Below are 25,112 nucleotides of genomic sequence, written 5' to 3'. Positions count from 1 at the left end.
GAAGGCGAGGGTGGGATGATTTGAGAATAGCATTGAAACATGTATATCACCATATGTGAAACAGATCACTAGTCCAGGTTCAATGCATGAGACAGGGTGCACCGGGATGACCCAGAGGGATGGGTGGGGAGGGAGGTGGGAGGGGGGTTCAGGATGCGGGACACATGTACACCCGTGGCTGATTCAGGTCAATGTATGGTAAAAACCACCACAATATTGTAAAGTAATTAGCCTCCAATTAAAAAAAAAAAAGAATCAGCTGTCTCAGAGTGACATCACGGGTTGTTCTAGTTGTTAAACATTCTGGGATAGAAGTAAAAGCAGTCACACGGCACGAGATGAGAACCCGTGGCCCTCCATACCATGGGTTTTGCTTCCTGGGATTTAGTCGTCCACAAATTGCAAATATTTGGGGGGAAAAAATTCCAGAAAGTTCCCAAAGGCAAAACTTGAGCTTGCCATGCACTGGCAAGTACCTATATAGCATATACACTGTGTTCTGCAACATATTTACATAGCATTTATGTCACAAATCATCTAGAGGTGGTGTCACAAGTAATGTAGAGATGAATTAAGGTACGCGAGAGGACGAGCATATGTTACATGCAAACACCAGGCTGTGTTATATACAAGGGACTTAAGCATCTGTGGATTTTGGTATCCACAGGGTGGGGGTGTGGGAAGGGCTGGAACCACTCCCTGTGGATTCCAGGGGATGACCACACATGGATTTTTCCCAACTGTGTATGAAGGAACGGGCCCCATGTCTACTCTGAGGTTCCACAAGGAACCTCACTGAAAAACCACAATTAGGAAGCTCCTGATTGGGATCCCCTTTCCAGAAACGCTCCTCTACCTCAACTAAAAGATCCTTGGAGTATTTCTCAAAAAAATACATGGACTGGTCTTCATAAACATTTGAGACTTCGGATTCGGGCACGATGGTATTTCCTTTAATATCTGAACCTGTAAAAGAACAAGAAGCATGAGATGTAAAGAAATTTACACGTTCAGAGTACATCTTATCGTGCAAAGGTCTTATGCTCTGGTATTTCAAAAAACAGTACGCCTCCAACAGAAAATAAAAATCAGATTCAGCAAAACCAAGTCCTGTCTTTCTGACAGTGGCATGCCAGGAATCAGACAGGCAGAATTCCATCTCAACGGGCTTCAGTTGAGTTTACCCCAAGAATTCATCCTGACTGTCTTTGACAAGTATGATTATGAGAATCAAACAGAATGACTATCATTTGTGAAAACCGGTGCTTACTTGTACAGCAGTATGAGAAATCAAGGTATTCTCATCTGTACACCCTCATTTTGAGCTGTGGCTAAGTCTCTAAGGTCCTTAGGGCAAGGCACAGCATCTTTCTAAGCAGAGAGTCTGGACTCCTGGGGTCATGGCTTATACAAGTGGAAGCTGTTACTGAGCTTGGGTCCCAGGTCCTCCCTACAGACAAGGTGCTGAGCACCACTGGGAGGGAGCTGTGCATTTGACAAAATCATCCTTTTAACAAAAAAATGTTTAAAGAGCCTGTAAATATCCCTCTGGAGATCCTTCATAAGCTTCCAAGCTATGACTTCTGAAAGTTTTCTAACTAGCAGAAGAAAGAGTTAGGACTTTCTGACATTGATATGCCAGGTGGCACAGTGGTAAAGAATCCACCTGCCAAGCAGGAGACGCGGGTTTGATCCCTGGGTTGGGAAGATCCCCTGGAGAAGGAAATGGCAACCCACTCCAGTATTCCGGCCTGGAGAATCCCATGGACAGAGGAGGCTAGCGGGCTACAGTCCTTGGGGTCGCAAAGAGTCAGACACGACTGAGCGACTGGGCACCACGAGGGTTAAAAAGAAAAAAAGCCGAGCAGAGGATTTTCAGGCCAGTGAAAACCCTCCAGGTGACACTCTAATGGAAGACATGTATTGTTATAGACTTTTGTCTAAATCCACAGAACGCACAGCACTGAATGGGAATAAATGGGGAGGGAGGGGGCGGGGCTGTGGTGATGACAACATGTCGGTGTAGGTCCCTCAACTGTGATAAAAGTGCCATTCTGCTGGGGGATGCTGGTTAGGGGGAGGCTGCGTGCATTTTGGGGAGGAGGGCTAGATGGGAACTCTCCATACCTTCCTCTTAGTTTTGCTGTGACCCTAAAACTGCTCTAAAAAAATAAAGCCTTAAAAGAGAAGCTCTGGAGTCCTTTCACAATCACTCTGTTCACCATCTTCTCTTAGGGACATGAACTTGGGAATCTGCAACATTCAGAAAGTGCTACCTTTTAGGCCCTGTGATTTCCTGAACTTGTCCCCATGAAGCCTTTCAACTGACAGTCAAGGGCTCTTTTCCTGCAGGTGCAGAGTCTGTCCACAAAAGAAGTGCGCAGAAACATGAATCAGGGTTCTCGTGCGCTCCCAAAGCCACCCAAAGAAAGTCAAAGTGTGAGTCGCTCAGTCGTGTCTGACTTTTTGCAGCCCCATGGACTGTAGCCCTCCAGGCTCCTCTGTCCATGGGATTCTCCAGGCAAGAAGCCTGGAATAGGCAGCTATTCCCTTCTCCAGGGGAATCTTTCTGACCCAGGGATCAAACCCGGGTCACCTGCATTGCAGAAAGATTCTTTACCATCTGAGCCATCAGATGGTAAGTCATCCAAATACCTCCCCAGACGCATCAAAGCCACAGATGTCCCCATCCAGACAAAACCTTCCTTGACCATACTCCCATGTTTCTGGGTTTTCTCACACACACCCTTCTACCATGAAACTTCTCCACGGCAACAAGCTTCTACCTGAACAAGGCCTAGCCACCGTTATTTTGTGGTCTTTCAAGTTTCTTAAAATTGAATTCAGTTAACATTTTACAAATCTCATTGCTCAGTTGCTTGGTTGTATCCAATCTTTGCGACCCTATGGACGACTGTAGCCTGCCAGGCTCCTCTGTCCATGGGATTTCCCAGGCAAGAACACTGCAGTGGGTTGCCATTTCTTTCTCCAGAAAATCCAGTCACTTCCCTGTATTTTATGTACTGACTGCAAAATGACCAAAGCTGCGGGCTAGACAGCAGAACTCTGCTGACCAGTTGACAGTTCGGTCTGTGTGCTGTCTTACCACACTGATGACATTCAGAAATGCATCACCAAGATTAGAACTTATTCCCCAAATCAGCACCTTCCCTCTGGCTCTCTAGCCCCTACATACCAAGTAACCATGCGTAAAGCCTTCTATTCAGAGACATATCCCGTCTCAGGAGGGTCTGAGTGGCAGCTGAGAGGATGCGCACGATGTCGGATCTGAGCAGGGGGATGGCTCTCTCATTGGAATCCTAGGAGGAGGATGAAGGAAACTTTACTGCAAGGTGGTGACATGGTGAATTGCTGGCCTTCTGACATGTGGACCCTCTTTAGCAGCCTACAAAGCTTTACCTTAAAGAGGGGGTTCTCAAAAGGGGTGGATTCTTTACACGCTGCCCAGGGGAGAAGCTACTCGATTCTGCTATGGAAACACCACCCGCACAGAAATGAGCTGAACGGGGACAGTGGTCACTGAGCGCCTGCCCTCCTCTCCTGACAAGACGGCTCGGGTCTCTCCCGCCTACCCCACGGCCTCAGGGAAGCCCAGCACTGCCCCTGGAAGAACACAGACTGCTCACCAGACAGGTATAAAATGGGAAGAAGAACAGGACAATCTCCAGGTTATTTCTTTGCACCAGCACGTTTGAGTCCAACAGGCACGCACATAAGGACTTTATCTGCAAGGGACAAAATGCCGTGAACATTTCACGCCCAAGACACTGAGCATCATTTGCAGCTATTCTTTTGAATCGTAAAAATGAAAACAACTCTTCCTGGTCATCTTGAAAGCACTGTGTTAACGTCACGTGGAACAGAACAACACGGTGTAAATATGGGAAACTTGGTTCTAGCTCCAGACGCTAGGGGGAGCTCTGTGTCGTGGGAAAGACGGCACTGTTTGATTTCAGAAGTGGAGAGGCTTGGACCGGATGGCCAGGCTCTAAGACCTCAGATCCTACAATCCCAGAAAGAAACGTTTTTAGGTTCCAACAGGGACCTTTGACTATATTAAAACTCCAATGACATCCAGCCAAACGGACTCCAAACCAATTCAATGAGGATTTTGAGGGTCCTTTCTGAGTACAGATAGATGTGCTACAGCTGCAGAAGAGAAAACCAGCCATAAGAAGAGTTTTAACAAAAAGCTGTGAGACGGGAAGAGGAGAGGGCGAGATCTTTCCACTGGGGGGAACAGCGAAGCTTTGTGGGGAAGCTGAGCTTGAAAGACAGGAGGACAGATGCTGAGATGGGTGAGAAGAGACGGGCAGTGAGCACAGGACGAGGGAGGGACCAACTCGAGCAAAAATGGCATCACAGACGTGCCAGGCCAGGAGGGGCAGCAGCTCTGGGAGCGCAGACGGCCAGGAGGGGAGAGTCAGGCCTCTGGACGACCGGGAGCACACCGTCAGGACACTCCTGAGGACGGACTTTATCTGCTGGCAGCAGGTAATTTTTCAGACAGAAAAGATCTAAGCAAAGCTATGCCTCGGCGAAGTGAGGTCTTGCAGCAACCAAAAAAGCACTGGATGGGAGAGGGAAGAGATGGGGAGAAACCAGTTAGAAAATTACATGGTGGTCCCAAAACAAGACCGAAGGAGCCGAAGCAGGGAGGTGAAAACGGAGGAAGAGACAAAGCGGGGCAGAGAAGGAGGGAGTGTGTCTGTGAGGGTCTCCTCTGTCCTAAGCATCGGACGATGTCCCTTCATCACTCTTTTCCTCGGAGAGCCCCACAGGGAGATCTATTACTTCCACGGTGCAAAGAGGAATGGATTCAGAGGGGTAAGGAATCGCTGCCCACTTTCTTAACGATGAAATCAGCTTTGAACGTTTCCAGTGTGAAGCGAGGTCCACCACTAGGTGGCGATAGACTGCAAGCCATTAAACAAGTGTTAAGTTGGGGAGAGTTGGTTTGACGCCCCGCCCCAGCCCCACCCCAGCCCCGCCCCCACCGGCCGCCCCCTGCCAGGCCCGGGGCACCCACCGTGAGCTGGTAGTCAGTCCCCAGCATGTACTTCTGCTCCCGGCCGGGCGCGCCCCGGTTGATGTGGCCCACCACGAAGAGCGAGGCGGGCAGGCGGATGGACGGGCTGGCCAGGACACTCCCCCAGAGGGCGGCGTAGAAGACCTCCCTGCCGACCACCAGGGACAGCCTCAGGAGCAGCGCGTCCGTCCTAGGCCGGAAGAGCACAGCGTCAGGGCGCTCCCCGCGGGCCAGGGAAACGCCACCTTCCTCATTCTGAGCCGCCGCCGTGCGCCCCTTCGGTGTCAGCTGTTACTGAAAACTGAATTTGCTAGGACAAACGTGTCACCGAGAGGGGCCGCGTCTTGGCTGAGGGGCAGCATCTGACCGGTCGTGTCCCCCTTGGGGCACAGAGATCAGTCTCCACCTCTGGCCTCACCACAGATGTCACTGTGCTTGTGGGAGGCGGGCCCACTGCCCCAAGGAGATAAGCAGACAGTCACCCTGTATAAAAGCACAAGGAGTCATTAATGTGCGGAAAAAAACACAACAAAAGCTGACACGACTGATTAAAGACCTAAGTAATGATAAAGACTTCCATAGGGGCTCAGATGGTGAAGAGTCCGGCTGCAATGCAGACTTGTGTTCAATCCCTGGGTGGGGAAGATCCCCTGGAGAAGGAAATGGCAACCCACTCTAGTATTCTTGCCTGGAGAATCCCATGGACACAGGAGCCTGGCAGGCTACAATCCATGGGGTCACAAAGAGTCAGACACGACTTAGCGACTATCACTCACTCACTCAGTGATAAAGACATCCCTGACCTGAGCACGGCCACACACGTGCCCAGGGACACTGGAATTCAGAAATACTGGGGACAGTTGTTGCCTGGGCCTCCCACACCATGTCACATTCTAGAAGGTCTGGGGCCGTTTTCCTGACACTCTGCCCCCAGCATCTCCACACCCCAGCTGCCACTGCTGGAAGCCCTCCTGTGGACCACCCGCCTGGATTCAGGTCTTATCTTTACCTGGGATGCCGTGACACCGCATCGGCACTTGGACGGACCTCCTCAGAGAGAAGCAGCATTGGGGGGTGTAAGCTTGTTTTTCCACCAATACGGACTGAGGTGGGCCCCTCTCCGCTTGGGGAGCGCCTGTGGCTAGCGGGGCCCTTTCCCACCAACTGTGAAAACACAGCTTGTGGGCCCGGTGATGGCACTTATCAGTACGACAGTGGAGGCAGCTCCCACGAAGGGATTTCACTTAAGGAGGGGGTCTGACTCGAAAGCTAAAATGATTTCATCTTTCATATGCTTCCTATTTGCATTGACCACAGCGGGAAAAAAAAAAAAAAGGACAAGCCCAGTATAAAGCAGTGGCGTTCTAGAATCAGCAATCCTCTATCTACTTCTTGGCAGTGGAGCCTGGGACAAATGAAAGCCCTGTGCATGTCATCTCAGCCGTGGCAGAGAAAAGGGGTGAAAATAACGCAAGTTGTCTCTTGAGTAGACACTCATCACGGGTCTGTTCTGCTAGCTGACCCTCCCCAGTGCCCAGATGAGCGTCTGACACATGGCTGGGCCTCCAGAAAACTGTCAGATGAATGCCACTCTCTCCACTTCACTGTGACCCACACTGTGTGCAGCTTGCTCTTGTTGTTCCACAGCTAAGTCACGTCCGACTCTTTGTGACCCCACTAACTGCAACACACCAGGCCTCCCTGTCCCTCACCGTCTCCCGGAGTTTGCCCAAGTTCAGCTTGCTCAGTGTATATTTAAACATTTTGTACAATAAAGTCTACTACCTTTCAACATCAAAAATTAATTCTATTTTCCTTAACCCTAGCGCTTTTCAACTCATAAAATATCCGTAGCGAATGACACAGAGAAAAAAAAACAAAATGAAGCAGCATCAGTAACAGCCAAATGCTTAGAAGGACACAGAATGGTTTAGAGGCTAAAGGTATTGATCAGCCTTCTATCAGAGCTGAGCCAACAAATAGAGCTTCTCTCTGCCCAGCTCTGAAAACCACCAAAAGCCCTAGTTTGGGGTAGAAGCAGCATTCAGCAGCTGCAGTTGCGGTAAGCTGGGTAGATGGGTCCCTGTGGACACAGTGGACGCACAGGATGGTCCTGAGCTAGGAAGAGATTCCCACAGCAGCAGGTTAATCCAGGAAGCCCCCAGAGAGCTCGTCTCTCCAGGGTCCCTATCACATAAGACCAACGCCAAGCTAAAACCCATCACAAACGCTACAGCGTGGACACTGCTGTCTCCTGCCCCTTGCTTACAAAAGCGTATCCCCAAAGCACGTTTCAGGGAACACTGGCCACGGTAGAGGGGGTTCCACCATCCGAGAGCCTGGGGAATGCCACTTATGCTATCCCTTCTTCAACATTCAGAGAACACTGCCCAGTTTTCTATATTAAAGAAACGGGCTTCCCTTGTGGCTCAGCTGGTAAAGAACCCACCTGCAATGCAAGAGACCTGGGTTCAGTCTCTGGGTTGGGAAGATTCCCTGGAGAAGGAAAGGCTACCCACTCCAGTATTCTGGCCTGGAGAATTCCATGGACTGTACAGTCTCTGGGCTCATCAAGAGTCAGACAAGACTGAATGACTTTCATATTAAAGAAGCAGTTTAATATAAAAATAAAAATTTTACCTTAAAAATGAATGGATATTAAAAATTTAAATGATGTTACAGGTCAGAAAAACAAGTAATTATGAAAAGACTCTGCCATGGAGGGGGGTTTCCTAGGTGGTGCTAGTGGTAAAGAATCTGCCTGCCAATGCAGGAGAGGCAGATTTGATTCCTGGGTCAGGAAGATCCCCTGGAGAAGGGAATGACAACCCACTCCAGTATTCTTGCCTGGAGAATCTCATGGACAGGAGCATAGAGGGCTACAGTCCATGGTGTCACAAAAGTGTTAGACATGACTGAGCAACTAAACAACAAAACTTCTATGGAGAGCAAACTAAAGAGCAAGATAACTGGGGTTAAAAGCTAAAGTCAAAGTCACTCAGATAGTGAGGGACAGGAAGGCCTGGTGTGCTGCAGTCCACGGGGTTGGAGTTGCAAAAAGTTGGACGCAACTTAGCGAATGAACAACAAGGGGGAGAAAACTCTAGGACCAGCAGGGCTTTCTCAGCCTGGTGCTGGCCTTGGCCAGGAGAGGGGCCAATGAAGATTTGCCCACTGCCATTTAAATCAGGGTTTCTCACCCTGTACCATGTGGATCCTGGGGCTGGGCCCTTCTTTGCAGTGGGGGCAATCGTGTGCATCTTGGGGTGTTCAGGCACACCCCTCACCTCTACCCACTAGATGCCAGTAGCACCCGCCCCACCCCGGTGTAACACCCAAAAAATGTACTCAGGTACTGCCAAGGGTGCCCTGGGGGCTGGAGCCACCCTAGGCTGAGAACCACTAAGTTCAAGGGTCATGTCTGGGGACCCGGGTTTTGCCTGCTTTCCAACCACTGAAAACTTCCCACCTCTCTTCCATCTCCTCGGAGCAGGGGTTTAGCATCCACCCCCAACCACGAATCCTGTCTTCCTCGTACAGCAACTCACAGCAAGCCATGTGGGCACTTCCTGTGCACTTTACAAGGGGGATCCTGGGCGGGAGTGTTTGTGGACATCAAAGGGTTATTAGAAAGCCAGGGTGAATAATGAGACGGAACGCCGGCCAAAATCTCCATTGCCTTATGGTTCACTGACAAGCAGAGACCAGGAACTGTCCCCGCCTCCATGAAACCCATGACTCAGCAGCCCCAACGCACTCACTCACTCACCCGTCAGTATTTTCCACCGGCTCGGACATGGTGACCGGCCCACCCCCAGACCCTCTGCAGAGTATCTGCTGGGGGTGAGGGGTTGGGGGGGTGTCTGACTCAATTCCTGAGCAGGTTAGGAAGGAACCCTCTCAAACTGACCTGGATACATTTAGTCACCTGATCGCTGTGCCCACACGCCTGGGCTCAGAGACCATGCAACCCTGCCCCAGCCTTCACCTCGGAGGCCGGTCGCTCGTACCCCTGAGCACTGAAGACGCCGGATCGGGCTTTGTGTCACAGCCACGTGTACCCCGTGACTCACAGAGCTTTACTCAGCTCGCGGTTGAACACTGAGAAATCATAATATTAGGAGAAAACACTCGTGTTCATCGGCTGGAGCAACCGTTTAAATGAACATTCATTGATCAGCTGGGAGAATATATGACAACACCCTGACTACTGACAGGTTTCTGGTGTGATTCATTCTTACAGGTTAAAAAAAAATTGCCTTACACTGTGGGAGCTGAAGTGCTCATCTTTAGATGATGGGGGCACGGGGAAAGCATTTACAGTAAACATCTGTAAAACAGGAATGGACCAGAACTTCTAGAAAGAGCCTGGGGCTAGGAGTCAAGAGCAGAGTCGGATAAAAGTTGGCTTGTTAACCCCATGTGACCCTGACTCTTCCTGAACCCACGGGCCCACCTGGCTTCTCAGGGCGTGGAGCTAGGTTTAAGATAGCAACAAGACGGACCCTGCCTCCAAGGGAAGTGGATGCTAGTGACTCAGCATATCACAGAGGTGGATTCCCCACGGGGAGGTAGAGGGCCACCACCCGCTCTGAGTGGAAGCCTCAAACAGCCCAAGTGCACATCAAACGCCAGGATGGATGCGTGTGACTTTAACGCACCCTTGGGTCACCAGCCACCATCCTGCAAACATTCTGATTATTTGGTTTCTTTGAGGGGCACACTCTGAGTGGGCCCTGGATGGACTCCGTGCTTCCACTCCACGCCCCCTGCCACTCCCTGCCACAGCTGACACCATAGGGCAAAGGTGGCGCGGCTGGGGTCTCTGGTGTGGGGAAGATTTGAACAGGGCTTTGGGTCATCACATGGAAACTTGTGCAAGCATGCAGGTTTCTAGACCTGCCAGCCAGCTGCACGTGGGCTCTGGAAACGGGTCCTGTGAACAGAGGCTCGTCCTGTGGCATCACTCAGAACAGTTCACACCCTGGAAGTTGAGTTTTCATACTATGATTCTCCAGAAATGATTCTCTGTGTATACGCCATGGTCCGAATGGATAAATCCTCTCTCCCATTCCTAGTGAAAGTGAAAGAGACTCTGTCATGTTTGACTCTTTGTGACCCCATGGATTATACAGTCCATGGAATTCTCCAGACTAGAATACTGGAGTGGGTAGCTGTTCCCTTCTCCAAGGGATCTTCCTAACCTAGGGATCGAACCCAGGTCTCCCACATTATTGGCAGATTCTTTACCATCCTAAGCAGTGACCAAAACCACCACAATATTGTAATTGGCCTCCATTTAAAATAAACAAAACAAACGAATACCATTGCATGAACTTCTGTGCCTGTGAGCTTGCCGAATTTCTCCAAGATGCTTGCAACTCGTCAAGCTGAGCCCTACCCATCAATGAAACCCAGGCTTGCTTTTTTATTTGGAAGCAGCCTGGTAAACAATGGGCTTCCCTGGTGGCTCAGACAGTAAAGAATCTGCCTGCAATGCTGGAGACCTGGGTTCAATCCCTGGGTCGGGAAGATCCCCTGGAGGAGGGCATGGCAAACCCCTCCAGTATTCTTGGCCTGGAGAATCCCCATGGACAGAGGAGCCAGCCAGGCTCCAGTCTGTAAGTTCCTGAAGAGTCGCACGTGACTGAGCGATGAATGCTTTCACGTTCACGAGTATACAGAAGGAGGGAGACCCTCAGAACCTGACACATAAGAGGCAGAACCCCATCCCCACTGCCCACAGACCTAGAGACTCTGGGGAACTTTCTCACCTCCTGACCCTCACCTGGAAACATGGTAAAATTCAAAGGGGCACGCGGTATTTCGTCAGGCAGAGACGCCACAGAAAGGTGAATGTCAGCCTGACGTTCTGCACCTACCCTGCTTCCGAGGTCTTCTCCGCATGTCTCCCCTCGTTTCTCACAAAGCAGCAGAATAAAACACAAGTGGGCACCCCCCACCCCAGGACGGGCGGCCATGGGCTCTGGCCGACACCCACCTGTCATAGATCTCCGAGCCCTCCTCCAGGCCGGGCAACAGGCCGACGACAAAGGCCTGGAGGCTTGGGAGCAGCAGCTTCTGCAGCGGGAGGAAGTACTTCTCGTACAGGCCGAGCAGCACGGGTCTCACCGACATGGCTGCGTGCGCCAGAAGCGGGAACAGCCCGCAGCTTTGAGGACAGAGAAAAAAGGGAGAGGAAGGAAAATGAGAGGCCTGGTCAGAAGCTCCAAGGGATCGGCCAGCCAGCCGGCCAGCCGTCTACGCTGGTGACGGAGGTGCCCAGCCGTCACGGGACAGTCACCACCCAGTGCTGGCAGGGGGCAGGCCACAGGCAGTGTGCAACAGTGCGTCTCAGCTTAAGGAGAAAAGTCAGGGAGGACTGACTCTGGAGGGTGGGCCCTGGGGGAACCTCCTGATGGATGGCTTCATGGCGAATGGACGCATCCCTTTGTATTTTGCCTTGTTCATCCTTTTCTTGGAGGAGGAAATGGCAACCCACTCCAGTATTCTTGCCTGGAGAATTCCGTGGACAGGGGAGCCTGGTAGGCTTCTGTCCATGGGGTTGCAGAGTTGGACACGACCGACGCGACTTAGCACCAGCAGCAGCATACTTTTCTGAGCTGGCGAACTGAAACGTGGATTCCTTGGGGAATAGAAGAGGGAAGTGGTGGGTGAAGCTAGCATTACCTGTACAGGAACAAATCCTTGGCCAACCATTTGGTCCCCACGATCTTAAAGATGATCTCATAGGTTTCTAGGGCTTTTAAGTGCACGCCACTGGGCAAGGCGGGATGCAGGCACTGGGCTAATCTCTTGCTGATGACGAGTCGTCTGGGCAACAGGGAGTACCTCAGGTTACTCTGCAGAGCCTGGAAAACAAGAGGAGACGCATGTGAGGAAGAAGGCAGCGACATGGACAGAGGGGTACGCATCACCCGTCTGGAGGCCAGGAAGACCCCAGCAAGTCGCGGCATGGGTGTAAGAGGCAGGATGTGAGCAGACAGGAAGACACAGGGACGGCTTGGGAGGGCTCAGGGTCCAGGGTCGCGAGCCAGCGTTGGGGAGACAGGGCTGGGGAAGCCCCCAGCATCGCTGGAATGGAGGCAGGGTGCGGTTTCGAGAGTGAGGGTGATCCTGCGTCCCTTCAACAGAGAAGGAAATCACAACCCACGCCAGTGCTCTTGCCTAGAAAATCCCACGGACAGAGGAGCCTGGTGGGCTTCAGTCCATGGGGTCGCAAAGAGTGGGACACAACTGACCACACCGTACATGTGTTCCCTTCAAAGGGCCTCTGTCTCCATCAGGCCAGCTTCCTGTGAAGCTGCGTGCTTCTGTCCGGGGAAGCCTCCAGTCTACACCTGCGACCGAGCAGAACACAGACCTCCCCGTCCCCGAGCAGAGCCTTGTGTGTGAGCCGCGGAAGGCCTGTGTTTCCCATCAACCTCCCAGCTGCGCTTCACAGCCGCATGTTCTGAGTGCAGTTCAGGGGGTCGGTGGGGGGCACCCAGCAGAGATGGGGAGCCATGTGCTTCTAGGCCAGGATTCCCAGCGTCTTCGCCAGGAAGTTCCACAGGAGAAGTCAGATCCCTGCTGGTGTGGAATGACAGTCCCCCTACCACCCTGCCCCGAGCGGGCCTCCTCAGGCAGGACAAGGGCCTGTGTGCGTGCTAAGTCGCTCAGTGTCCAAATCTTTGCGGCTCCAAAGATGGTAGCCCACCAGGCTCCTCTGTCCGTGGGATTCTCCAGGCAAGAATACTGGAGTGGGATGCCACGCCTTCCTCCAGGGGATCTTCCTGACCCAGGGCTCCAACTCCTGTCTCTTGCAGCTCCTGCATTGGCAGGCAAGTTCTTTACCACTAGCGCCACCTGGGAAGCCAGGACTGTGGGCCTGGTCTCTGCTAGGGCATTCCTGGGCGTTCACTGCACCTAAGAAATACAGTGGGTGGACTTCCTCCTAACAGGGCGCCTCCCTCCTGGGGCCAGGTCCATGTTGTACTTCACAGCAACGAGTAGCCACTTCGAGAGCGCTGGGTGGGTCCTCGTGACTCAGTCTTATACACCAAATGTCTGTCCTTCCTGTGGAACAATCCACATGACTCACACAAATATTTACTGAAAGCTGACAGGGTGAAGTCCATGCTTCTCACAAAGCCGCTCAAGAAGGCCTCAAAGGCAGACTCCCGCCCGATTCGCCGGACCCATATCTCAATGCTTTGGCTTCAAACTTTCTAACAACACAGGTCCACCAGAGGTCCCTGCCTGCCCCCTGCTGCCACCCCACCAGCTCTGCCTGAATGTTCTCCTCACTGGACTCAGCTCAGCACCTACTCAGGGAGGTAGGAGCGTCCCCCACCCAGGGCAGGGTGCCTGTGCAGCTGTGCTCCGTCGGGTTCCACGTGTCGCTGACTGACAGTGTGGAGCTAAGCACCATCCTCTCCCGGGCTGAGCTGTGTGAGCCATATGGGGCTGGATCTGCCTTCTTCCTCTGCTGTTCTCAAAGGCAGACAGCTCACAGGAACATCACCTGATGTGTGTCAGAGCTGTGTGGTCTCAGGCCTGTGACAGCTTACTTTCTAGAAGCAAGGAAAACGATCTCACCTCTAAAACACACACTGAGGCTATGCAGGAAGTCAAGGGAAAAGAAGGAAAATGACATTTTCCAGCAGAAGCACAGAGTAAACTGAACTCTCAAAATCAATAAAACTACCTCTAAAGGAAAAAAAAAAAAACCCTCAAGATCATCAAGAATATTATTTGTAAGAGTTGGATGACTTAAAAGAAAGGGAAAGCCAACCAGTGCCTTTTAATGTGCTCGTGTCCAAAAAAAAAATTGAGGCAGTGACCTGGCAAAACGCATTGTGACAGCAGGTGAGAGCTGAGTTATTGAGGCAGAGAGAAAATGACCATGGGAAACACACAGGAAAGAGCTCATCTGATGACTTTCGAACACGCAGAAAAGCAGGTGGAATCGGAACGCACAACCCAGGTTCAACACGTGTGAGCGGGCCAATCCCGACGACAAGGCTTTCAGGAAACCATGTCTGTGACCCACTCACTGGCTAGCCTCTCGATACCTGGGTCCTGGGCTTTCTCCCCGATCCCAGAGGAGGAGAACCAGCTCTGGCCTCACCTGTTACATCCGTCAGGTAGAGCTCCTGCTGTTTAAGTCAAAATCTCACTTCTGCTCAGCACAGTCTCAGGACTTCTGCTACTTGAGGTGCAGAAGATGGGCTGCTGCTCCCAAGGGGATCCCCTGGGACCCATAAGTGTTTGTCCACCCCCCGCCACGCCCTGGGGCTGTACATCAGCAGGATCTCATTTCTCCACCCTTCTGAACACTGGTGTGGGCACCATGACCTACCCTGGCCAGTGAGCTGAGTGGCATCATGTGTCACTCCCGGTACAGGCTTTAGAAGCCAACTTCAAGGCCCAATGGGTTTTCTTTCCCTGCTTCTAAGATCGTGGAGACCCTGCCACGAACTGCAGCCCCTCCCAGACTGGGCCCCTGAGAAATTACAGACAGCAGGAACCACCTGCTGACCCACAGAAGCAGAGCTCAACCATGCTGTGAAAACCACTGAGCTGTTTGTTTTGGGGAACTGTTTGTTACCATGGCATAACCTCCCCTCTCCTGACTGATACAAATCTTCCCAGGTAAATGGAATTACAAGGAAGCACAGCCATTCATTCCAAATGAACAAGGCTGGTTGCTATTGCTTTTAAAATTGTTACTCCGTTTAATTTTGTTAAAGAAACATAACTGAGAACTGCGACCTTACCAGAACATGTGAAATGGATTGTTCACTGTACTCTGCCCACGCAAATCCAAGCAAACACATCACACCCGAGTCAGGGAGTCAGGGCCTCTGAGTAACAGGTACACGAAGATGAAGGAAGCTGTTTGATTTGAAGACCAGCAAGAACAAAGGGGACAACAGAGGATGAGATGGCTGTATGGCATCATCGCCTCAACAGACATGAGTTTGAGCAAACTCTGGGAGACGGTGAGGGACAGGGAAGCCTGCATGCCACAATCCATGGGGTCGCAAAGAGTCAGAAATAAATGAGCAACTGAGCAACAAAGGACAAAGGACAGAATCAGACATTACTTAGAAAAACGAGAAGGTGCTCATCCTTTCTGATTAAAAAGAACACAAATCAAAACTTCTGGGAAGTGCTATTCTTTTCACCCATCCATCAGGCTGGCAAGTTAGACGAAAGCACACAGGTTCAGGAGCAGAGCAGAGACGCCCAGAGATCACGAACTGGGTTCATCAAGCCACAGTCGGGATTTGGCCAGACGGTATTTGCAAGCTTGCTCCTCGGAGCGGCTACAATATAGATTGCCCTCTGTACCACTCTTATCACGAACAATGGGGCTAAAATAGTGCCTCGGTCATAGTGATTTTGTTAACACACTTCTCACAGAGGCTGGCATTTAATAAGCGCTTCAAAACTGAGGTTACACAAACAATGAGACAGAGGTTATTATAATGCCTGGTTTAAGTACGCAAGCTTAGGGGTCAGAGTCTGGAATTCCAGTTCCATCCTCTGTTAGATGAACCCCTTAACCTTTCTGGGCTGCAGTTTCACAGGAAGAAAGGGGCCTCACAAAGTTGCAAGCATCATGACATATCACACACAGGGTCTACCATGAGTAAGCAATCAACAAGCATCTCCTCTTATTATAATGACAGTTCAGTTCAGTCAGTCTTATCCGACTCCTTGAGACCCCATGGACTGCAGCACGCCAGGCCTCCTGGTCCATCACCAACTCCCGGAGTTTACTCACACTCACATCCATTGAGTTGGTGATGCCATCCAACCATCTCATCCTCTATCGTCCCCTTCTCCTTCTGCCTTCAATCTTTCCCAGCATCAGGGTCTTTTCATATGAGTCAGTTCTTCACATCAGTATTACAGTTTCAGCTTCAGCATCAGTCCTTCCAATGAATATTCAGGACTGGTTTCCTTTAGGATTGACTGGTTGGATCTCCTGCAGTCTAGGGGACTCTTCAAGAGTCTCCTCCAACACCATAGTTCAAAAGCATCAATTCTTCAGCACTCAGCTTTCTTTACAGTCCAACTCTCACATCCATACATGACTACTGGAAAAACCATAGCTTTGACTAGATGGATCTTTGTCGGCAAAGTAATGTTTCTGCTTTTTAATAAGCTGTCTAGGTTGGTCATAACTTTTCTTCCAAGGAGCAAGCATCTTTTAAGCTCATGGTTGCAGTCACCATCTGCAGTGATTTTGGAGCCCAAAAAATAAAGTCAGCCACTGTTTCCACTGTTTACTGATCTATTTGCCATGAAGTGATGGGACCAGATGCCATGATCTTCGTTTTCTGAATGTTGAGTTTTAAGCCAGCTTTTTCACTCTCCTCTTTCACTTTCATCAAGAGGCTCTTTCTGCCATAAGGGCGGTGTCATATGCATATCTGAGGTTATTGATATTTCTCCAGGCAATCCTGATTCCAGCTTGTGCTTCATCCAGTCCAGCATTTCTCATGATGTACTCTGCATAAAAGTTAAACAAGCAGGGTGACAATACACAGCCTTGATGTATCCTTTCCCAATCTGAAAGCAGTCTGTTGTTCCATGTCCAGTTCTAACTGGTTCTTTTTGACCTGCATACAGATGTCTCAGGACGCAGGTCAGGTGATCTAGTGTCAAAAGCTCTCCTGCTTATAAAATACTCTCTTGCTTTTTCAATGATCTAACGGATGTTGGCAATTTGATCTCTGGTTCCTGTGCCTTTTCTAAAGCCACCTTGAACATCTGGAAGTTGACAGTTCACGTACTGTTGAAGCCTGGCTTGGAGAATTTTGAGACTTATTTTGCTAGTGTGTGAGATGAGTGCAATTGTGCGGTAGTTTGAGCATTCTTTGGCATTGTCTTTCTTTGGGACTGGAATGAAAACTGACCTTTTCCAGTCCTGTGGCCACTGCTGCGTTTTCCAAATTTGCTGGCATATTGAGTACAGCACTTTCACAGCATCATCTTTCAGGATTTGAAATAGCTCAACTGGAATTCCATCACCTCCACTAGCTTTGTTCATAGTGATGCTTCCTAAGGCCCACTTGACTTCACATTCCAGGAAGTTTGGCTCTAGGTGAGTGATCATACCATCATGGTTATCTGGGTCATGAAGATCTTTTTTGTACAGTTCTTCTGTGTATTCTTGCCACCTCTTCTTAATATCTTCTGCTTCTGTTAGGTCCATACCATTTCTGTCCTTTATCAAGCCCATCTTTGCATGAAATGTTCCCTTTGTATCTCTAATTTTCTTGAAGAGATCTCTAGTCTTCCCCATTCTATTGTTTTCCTCTATTTCTTTGCACTGAGGAAGCCTTTCTTATCTCTCCTTGCTATTCCTTGAAACTCTGCATTCAAATGGGTATATCTTTGCTTTTCTCGTTTGCCTTTCACTTTTCTTCTTTTCATAGTTATTTGTAAGGTCTCTTCAGACAACCATTTTGCCTTTTTGCATGTCTTTTTCTTGGGGATGGTCTTGATCACTGCCTCCTGTACAATGTCTCGAACCTCTGTCCATAGTTCTTCAGGCGCTCTATTAGATCTAATCCCTTGAATCTATTTCTCACTTCCACTGTATAGTCGTAAGGGATTTGATTTAGGTCATACCTGAATGGTCTAGTGGTTTTCCCTACTTTCTTCAATTTAAGTCTGAATTTGGCAATAAGGAGTTCATGATCTGAGCCATAGTCAGCTAGTATTAAAAATGGAGACAAAATGCACTGCATTTTAAAAGAACTGACTGAAATCCAATCACTTACAAATAATGTCGTTTATTGTCACAAAAGCAAATAAGGACACTAGTTAAATGTCTTAAGAAGAAGGTTTGAGGAATTGTTGTTCAGTTACTCAGTCATGTCTGACTCTTTGTGAACCCGTGGACTGCAGCAAACCAGGCTTTCCTGTTCTTCATTATCTCCTGGAATTTGCTCAAACTCATGTCTGTTGAGTCAATGACGCCATCCAACCATCTCATCCTCTGTCGCCCCCTTCTCCTCCTTCCCTCAATGTTTCCCAGCATCAGGGTCTTTTTCAATGAGTAGAGTATTCCCATCAGGTGGCCAAAGTATTAGAGCTTCAACATCAGTCCTTCCAATGAATATTCAGTGTTGATTTCCTTTAGGACTGACTGATTTGATTTGCTGTCCAAGGGACTCACAAGAGTCTTCTCCATCACCCCAGTTTGAAAGCATCAATTCTTCAGCACTCAGCGCTCTTTATGGTTCAATTCTCACATCTGTACATGACTACTGGAAAAATCACCTTCCCAGGTGGCTCAGTGGTAAAGAGTCTGCCTGCAATGCAGGAAACCCAGTTTTGATCCCTGGGTAGGGAAGATCCCCTGGAGAAGGGAATGTCTCCCCACTCCAGTATTCTTGCCTGGAGAATTCCATGGACAGAGGAGCCTGGTGGGCTATGGTCCATGGAGTCACACAGACACACACACCAGTGGCTAAGACTCTGCATTCCCAATGCAGGGGGCCTAGGTTCAATCCTTGGATAGGGAGCTAGATCCTAGATGTTGCAACTAAAGATCCCAAATGCTGCAATGAAGACAGAAGAGCCCATGTGACGCCACTAAGACCTGGTGCAGCCAAATACATACATACCTGATATATTAAAAATACATATATATATAGTCTCTACTTTCACGAGACTGTCCTGCTGTCTCACTGAGGACTAATGCGTGGAGAGAATCAGCTCCATGTTTTTAAGGCAAACTTAGGACAGGAGTTATCTAAAGATGTATTCCTCGCTCTGGCTATTACATATTCTAAGCAGCGAGTGCTGGTTCAGCCCTGGTGGCTTTCTTCACCCACACACCCTCAATCCAGGCGCATCTCTGCTTGCGGGCTGTTAACTCTGGCACCAGTGCTGTCACCCTGGGGCATGAGCTAAGCATCTGGCCAGCATGGCCGGCCCACTAAGATACTTCTCAGTGGGAAGTCGGGGCTGGGGGTAGGCATTCTGCTGCAGCTCCTCTGGAAGGAGCCTGGTGGGCTCCTGATGCCCTCAGCTTCTGCTGCTCTTGAAGAAGGAGACCTTCTCCCTGGAGCAACTCTGTCCTAGGAGGTTTCAAAACAGTGCTGTGCACTGCTGCTGGGAATATAAGATGGGTCAGCTGCTGTGCTCCTCACAGTATTAAACACTTGATTTCTTTACCAAATTATTATTTCCATTTGATCCAGCAACTCCATTTTTGGGCACACACCCAGAAGAACTGAAAGCAGGGACTCAGACAGTTATGTGCACACCACGTTCACTGCATTACAATTCACAGTAGCCCAAAGGTGGAAACCACCCAAGAGCCCATCAGTGGATGAATGGATGAATAAAGGTGGTTTGTATGTACGATGGAATATTATTCAGCCTTAAAAAGGAAGGAAATCCTGACATGTGCTAGAGCATGGATGAACCTTGAAGGCACAGCATGAAATAAGCCAGACACAAAAACACAAAGATATTACCTGATCCCACTTACATGAGATTTCTAGTGTAGTCAAGTGATAGACACAGAAAGTAATTGGTGGTGAGCAGGGGCTGGGGAGATGGGGGGATGGAGGTGAGTTTAATGGGCAGGGCATTTGCAGCTCAGGAAGAGGCAAAAGTTCTCGGATGAATGGTGGTGATGGCCGCACAGCAGTGAAGGACACTGCATGTCACTGGACTGCACGCTCAGAAAGAGTTAAAACGGTAAATTTTACTCTATGTATATTTCACCACCAAAAACCAAGAAGGAAATGAATGCTGTGTTCACCCAGCTGCCCTTGCCAGACCGGTCTTGAGCTGCAAGGGCCATGAACTCCTGAGTGACGTCCATGCCTTGGATTAAACTGAACACTCTTTCTTGACCAGAGAGCAAAAGGCCTCTTTTTTAACAGTCCTGAAGGGACCCAGGGACTTGCTCCAGCCCCTCAAGAGTGAGAGTTTCTTACCCTTTAATTAGCAAAATAGCTCCCCCTCACCCCAGAACCGAGTCCCACCAGCTAGAGCTTGAAAACACCCGACTCCCTCCTCCTGCCCCTCGAGCTGCTTAAGAGCTGCCAAGACCGAACCCGGTTCAGGTCAAGGAGGCCCACCCTGACTCTGCCTTGCTCTTTCCAGCCTCCATCCAGGCATTTCACTTTGGCAAGACACTTCTCCAGTGAGCTAAGCTCAGGGAACATTTCCAGGGAAGCTTCATTGTTTGGGTTGTGTTCCTTAGGAAAACAGAAACCCAAAGGGACTGGCCAATAAGCTTAATACACACACACACACACACACACGAACACTGAATAAACAATGTATACTTAGAGTGAAATGCTCTTCTACAGGTGTATAATAAATATCTCAGGGAAACAGATGAATTGGGAAGGAAAACATAGCATGTTTTCAAAATTACTTTTTAACATGCTAACCAAAAAGGAAAAATATGATTAGACAGGAAATTAAACTTCCTTATTTGTTTCACCCAGGCCCTGTATTATTTTACAGTATTTCTTGAGCTATAATTAAGATATAATTACAATAGTTTTAACCTCATTGTATTCATAGGCTCAGCAGACTGATCTTAGAACAAAATAATAAAATACAAAATATAAGTTGTAAAGGAAAGGTCTGAACCACATCTGAGCTCCATTAACAGAGACCAGGAAGTCTCACTTCACTCCACCCAAGGCAATGCCTATGTTTCCCTTTTGTTTCACTGACATTACGCAGTCTGACACTCTGATATTCTGCAGGACTCCCAGCATGATTAAAACAGCTCTACGTAAGAAACATGATTAAAAATTCCAAAAGGGCAAGTCGTGGACTCGGAAAGTAACTCAATATACTTGGAAATGGTTAAGATGATAAATTTTATGTTATGTGCATTTTAATCACAATCTTTAAAAATGTTAGGGTAATTTAATAACATGGGTGAGGGGAGAGTTAAATTACATTTTAAAAATGCTTTAGCCTCTAAAATAAAATTTTTAAATGTTTCCTTTAAAAATTTCTAGAAGAAAACATGTCCACACTGCTATATATAAAACAGATAACTAACAAGGACCTACTGTATAGCACGGGGAACTCTGCTCAGTACTCTAATGAGCTATATGGGAAAAGGATCTAAAAGAGAGTGGATCCACGTATGTGTTTAACTGATTCACTTTGCTGTACAGCGGATACTAACACGATGTTGAAAAGCAACTATCCTCTAATACGTCTGTGTTAGTCACTCAGTCCTGTCTGACTCTTTGTGACCGTGTGAACTGCAGCCCACCAGGCTCCTCTGTCCATGGGACTCTCCAGGCAAGAACACTGGAGTGGGTTGCCACTTCCTTCTCCATACTCTAATATGAATTAATCTGAAAATAAACATAAACAGAACTTCCCAAAGGAGACAGCCCAGACCTGGCCTCCCAGTGTTAGTGCTGACCTTGGAACGCCTGACGCTCGTCTATAAAGGGATGCTGAGGAAGCCAATTTAAAACCCCGGATCTTGTCAAGCAGATGGTGAGGCCTGCATGTTTCCCTTCTGGAAGTCCATCATCTTTATGAGGATGTTTGTTTCACGCCACAAAAATGAAGCTGCAGGGTGAGTCACACTGGCCAGGCAGCACAAGCTTGAACACTCGCTAAATACTTGCCAGGTGACAGCAACAGTGCCCTCCAGACGGAATGAAAACAGGACAGCTGCTGAGTAGGGACAAACCGCCAGGACTTCCCGTGGTAAAGCAGGCCTCGGCAGAGAGCATCCAGCCTGCCCTCAGATGGCAGCGACCTGGCCACTGCACCAGCTTGGGAGGGGGCAGGAAACAGGTGGGGAACCTGGCATGTCACCACAGCCTCCGAGAGCCGGGGCGGGGGCCAGGATCCCAGGTAGCCAGCGAGGCCAGCTTCGGTTTTCATGGGCAGCAGGGGAGTGACACAGGTCCAACTCCATACAGGACAAGCTTCCTGCTGACAAAGGTCCTTGACTCGCGTGTCGCTGTACTGCTTTCTGATCAACGCTGAGAGCAAGCCTGCAGAGCTGCACCCTTACGGAGTCAGTTCTCATCCACGCTGCATGGTCCAAGCAAAAAAGCTGCCCGCAGAGCCCGGGATGCGGAGGTTGACTCAGCTGCCTGCATCCGTTAGAGACCCAATAGGATACTTTTTTTTTCCTTTTAAAATTGTCTTAAAGATTATTTCTTTTGCATCTGGTTTACCTTATTGCTGGAGCTTGCATTCACTGGTACTTTCTGAACAAATAGCACGCTGGTGGCACAGGAAGAACGGACTGAAGGCTGAGCCTCTCCACGCCTGGAGAGACCTTACGGTGCCCAGAGAGGGGCATGGTCCAACTGTGTGTGCCAAGAACCGCCAGATCAAGCCCTGGGCCTGGGCTCTGCTCGGCGAGTCTCAGAAGCTCGTTTCTATCAGCTTGTGTGGCGGCTCGGCCGCGGAGGGAGGACCAGGCGGGCCTCACACACGGGAAAGACCAGGAAGCCAAGGGTAAGGGCGACGCGACGGGGAACCCGGGCTCCGACGGGGGCACCGGGCGGGAGCTCTCGGGCCCTCCTCTCCAGCCGTCCTGCCTGTCCCAGGCTGCCGCCCGTCATCTCACATGGAACCCGGGCTCCGACGCGGGCACCGGGCGGGAGCTCTCGGGCCCTCCTCTCCAGCCGTCCTGCCTGTCCCAGGCTGCCGCCCGTCATCTCACGTTATTAACAGAAAACGCACCATCACCTGCCCTCATGCTGGTTCCGCAGACCAGACTCCAAAGGGAGCCGAGGCCTCCGGGGCGTTGAGTCCACTCCCGCCCCCCAGGGCATCAGGATCTCATGCGTGTGCACGCACACGGGACACGGCACTGGGGGGCCACCCCAGGCTCCTGGCTGACGGGACTCGGGAGTCTGACACTAGGCCAGAAAACTCTTCTTGAAACATCCCAACGAACGCTTCGCTGCCTCACGGAGGGGCAGGCTACTACAAGTGGGCTCACACGCGGCTCTTTGCTTCCTCTCCTCTGAATTTATGACGTGTGGGCTATAAGAGCCACTGCGCTCATCACTACACCTCCTTTCCCTGTCCCCCCACCCCCCACCTGTTTAGGAACTTCAGGGGCTACTGTGATGCTTTCCAGAGCTTTCCGGGTTTCCAGACTTGATTCTTTGCTGACTGCAAGACAGGTCCTGGGCCCTCCCTCATGTCCACATGCCAACCACCCCACCCTGCCCCATTCCATGGACTTGGATGGGCACTGGGGCTGAAACACCATGTGCAGAAGAGCCCGGGCTTCATTTGGTGTCTTTATCAGTAACAGGAGTGGAGAATTTTGGAGGATTCTAGGTTTGAAAAATAATGGATGAGAAGCACACAACAGGGGGTTAAAGGGAATCACCACATTGTAGGGGGGGCGGCTAGAGATGGAAAATCGTGAAGGTCAAGGCACCTGAGCTCTACAGTAAACCACATGAAAGGCAAATGAACACGAGGGGCAAACACACCCTTCAGAGTGCAGTCTAAACCCTGAAACATACACGATGCAGAGACGGCTGAAATAATTAACCTCCATGCATACGCGGATTCAGTAATAAATGCAAGCCTACCATTTAGACACACAGATGGTGAAATGTCTGGAAACATCTTGTTTTTCTGCTCTTTAAACGTATGTTAACCCACATGCAAGTGACAGGTCTAACAGACAAACCAAAAGCCTAATAACCAACTTGTCAAAATTTAAGAGCCGGGAGGAAAGAAAGAAGATGTGGCAGGTAAGAGTCTCGTTATAAATTCCAAAGAGGCTTCAGACACAGACGCTTTACTGGTAGAACTCAATGTTCTTCAAACTTCACAACACCAGGGAGAACAGAACTGGCGTGCTCAAGTGAGACTCAGTGTTGGGACTGAAGTCCCAGGGGCACCTCCCGACCGCCCCCTACCCGCTGGAGCAGAACGGGACGCGCCCTCCCGGTGCTTGGGCTGCCCTGGCCCACAAGAGCCTCGGGCACCGGGAGGCACCAGGGGTGGGTGGCCAGCAGGGGCAGCCACAGCGCCGGGGACGGTAGTTCAGCCTCAGGTCAGGGCTGAAACTCTCCGCCACGCACCGGCCGGCTGGAAGCCCACCCAGCCGGGCTCATCCTGGGGTATGCTCCTGCGTGGAAGCAGGCGATGCTGAACAAGGCCGCTGGGGGTGGGCGGTGGGGCTGCCAGTGGCATGCCCAGCAGTGGTGGCCAAGGCCCGAGGGCCTGGCTCACTCTCTCCAGGTCGGCTCGAGCCCGATGCCGTCTCCTCCCTCCAAACCCAGCATCTACAAAGCTGCCGGGGACACTTGGGACCGAGAGGCAGAGCGCACGGCGGGCACAGGGCAGGTCCTGGAGGAACACAGTCTCCTCGGAGATGTGAGGGGGTCCGTACGCAGGATGAAGTCCATGTGGGCACGGAGATAAAATCCTCACCAGTTACTCGGTAAAGACTGATTCAGGCCAGAACCAAGCCAACGCCAGCAGCGGGGGAAAAGGTCACCACAGGACACTCTGCATCTGTGAAGGACACACACACACACACACACAGGACACTGCGCATCCACAAAGGACACACACACAGGACACTCTGCATCCATGAAGGACACACACACACCCTACTGTCAAGAAGCAACACACACACACACAGTTATGCCATAAAGACTGATTCTGGTCAGAACCATGCCAAGGCCAGTGGTGGGGAAAAGGCCACCACAGGACACTCTGCATCCATCAAGGACACACACACACAGGACACTCTGCATCTATGAAGGACACACACACACCTACTGTCAAGAAGCAAGTGTGCCTGCATCAGCCCACAGAGGAAACAGGCTTCCATGGGTTACGGACGGTCCAAGGTTGCAGATCAGATAGGGAGCTTTTGGAATGTAAAGAGTAGGGTATCTGACTCTCCCCGTCTCAGGGAAGAGATGCGGGGCTTCCTTGCTGATGCAGGAATCACAGAAGGTTAACAACGCTGGGCCAAGAAACCCTGGTCCAGATGCTTCTGTGTTTGGTCAATGCAAGAGCTCAGTGACATCCTAAA

The 25,112-nt window shown here is 50.2% G+C and overlaps 1 protein-coding gene across 4 annotated transcripts in view; it reads right to left on the bottom strand.

Annotated features, from left to right (window-relative positions):
- Window positions 1-25,112, bottom strand: part of DOP1B (DOP1 leucine zipper like protein B) — a 130,862-nt gene that overhangs the window by 82,090 nt on the left and 23,660 nt on the right. For all 4 annotated transcript variants that reach the window (XR_804602.4, XM_005202123.5, XM_002685151.6 and 1 more), the window contains exons 3-8: window positions 11,741-11,922; window positions 11,052-11,222; window positions 5,051-5,240; window positions 3,648-3,746; window positions 3,197-3,320; window positions 857-966 (exon numbers count right to left, since the gene is read on the bottom strand). Coding sequence is in view for 3 of the 4 variants with exons in the window: in XM_005202123.5 (XP_005202180.2) it covers window positions 857-966; window positions 3,197-3,320; window positions 3,648-3,746; window positions 5,051-5,240; window positions 11,052-11,222; window positions 11,741-11,922 (876 nt within the window). In the remaining variant the exon portion in view is untranslated. The remainder of the gene's footprint in view (window positions 1-856; window positions 967-3,196; window positions 3,321-3,647; window positions 3,747-5,050; window positions 5,241-11,051; window positions 11,223-11,740; window positions 11,923-25,112) is intronic.

Source organism: Bos taurus, chromosome 1 (assembly GCF_002263795.3).
Source record: "Bos taurus isolate L1 Dominette 01449 registration number 42190680 breed Hereford chromosome 1, ARS-UCD2.0, whole genome shotgun sequence".
Classification (NCBI taxonomy): domain Eukaryota; kingdom Metazoa; phylum Chordata; class Mammalia; order Artiodactyla; family Bovidae; genus Bos; species Bos taurus.
Note: the sequence above shows the minus strand (reverse complement) of the source record. Positions and strands in the feature narration are given on the sequence as shown.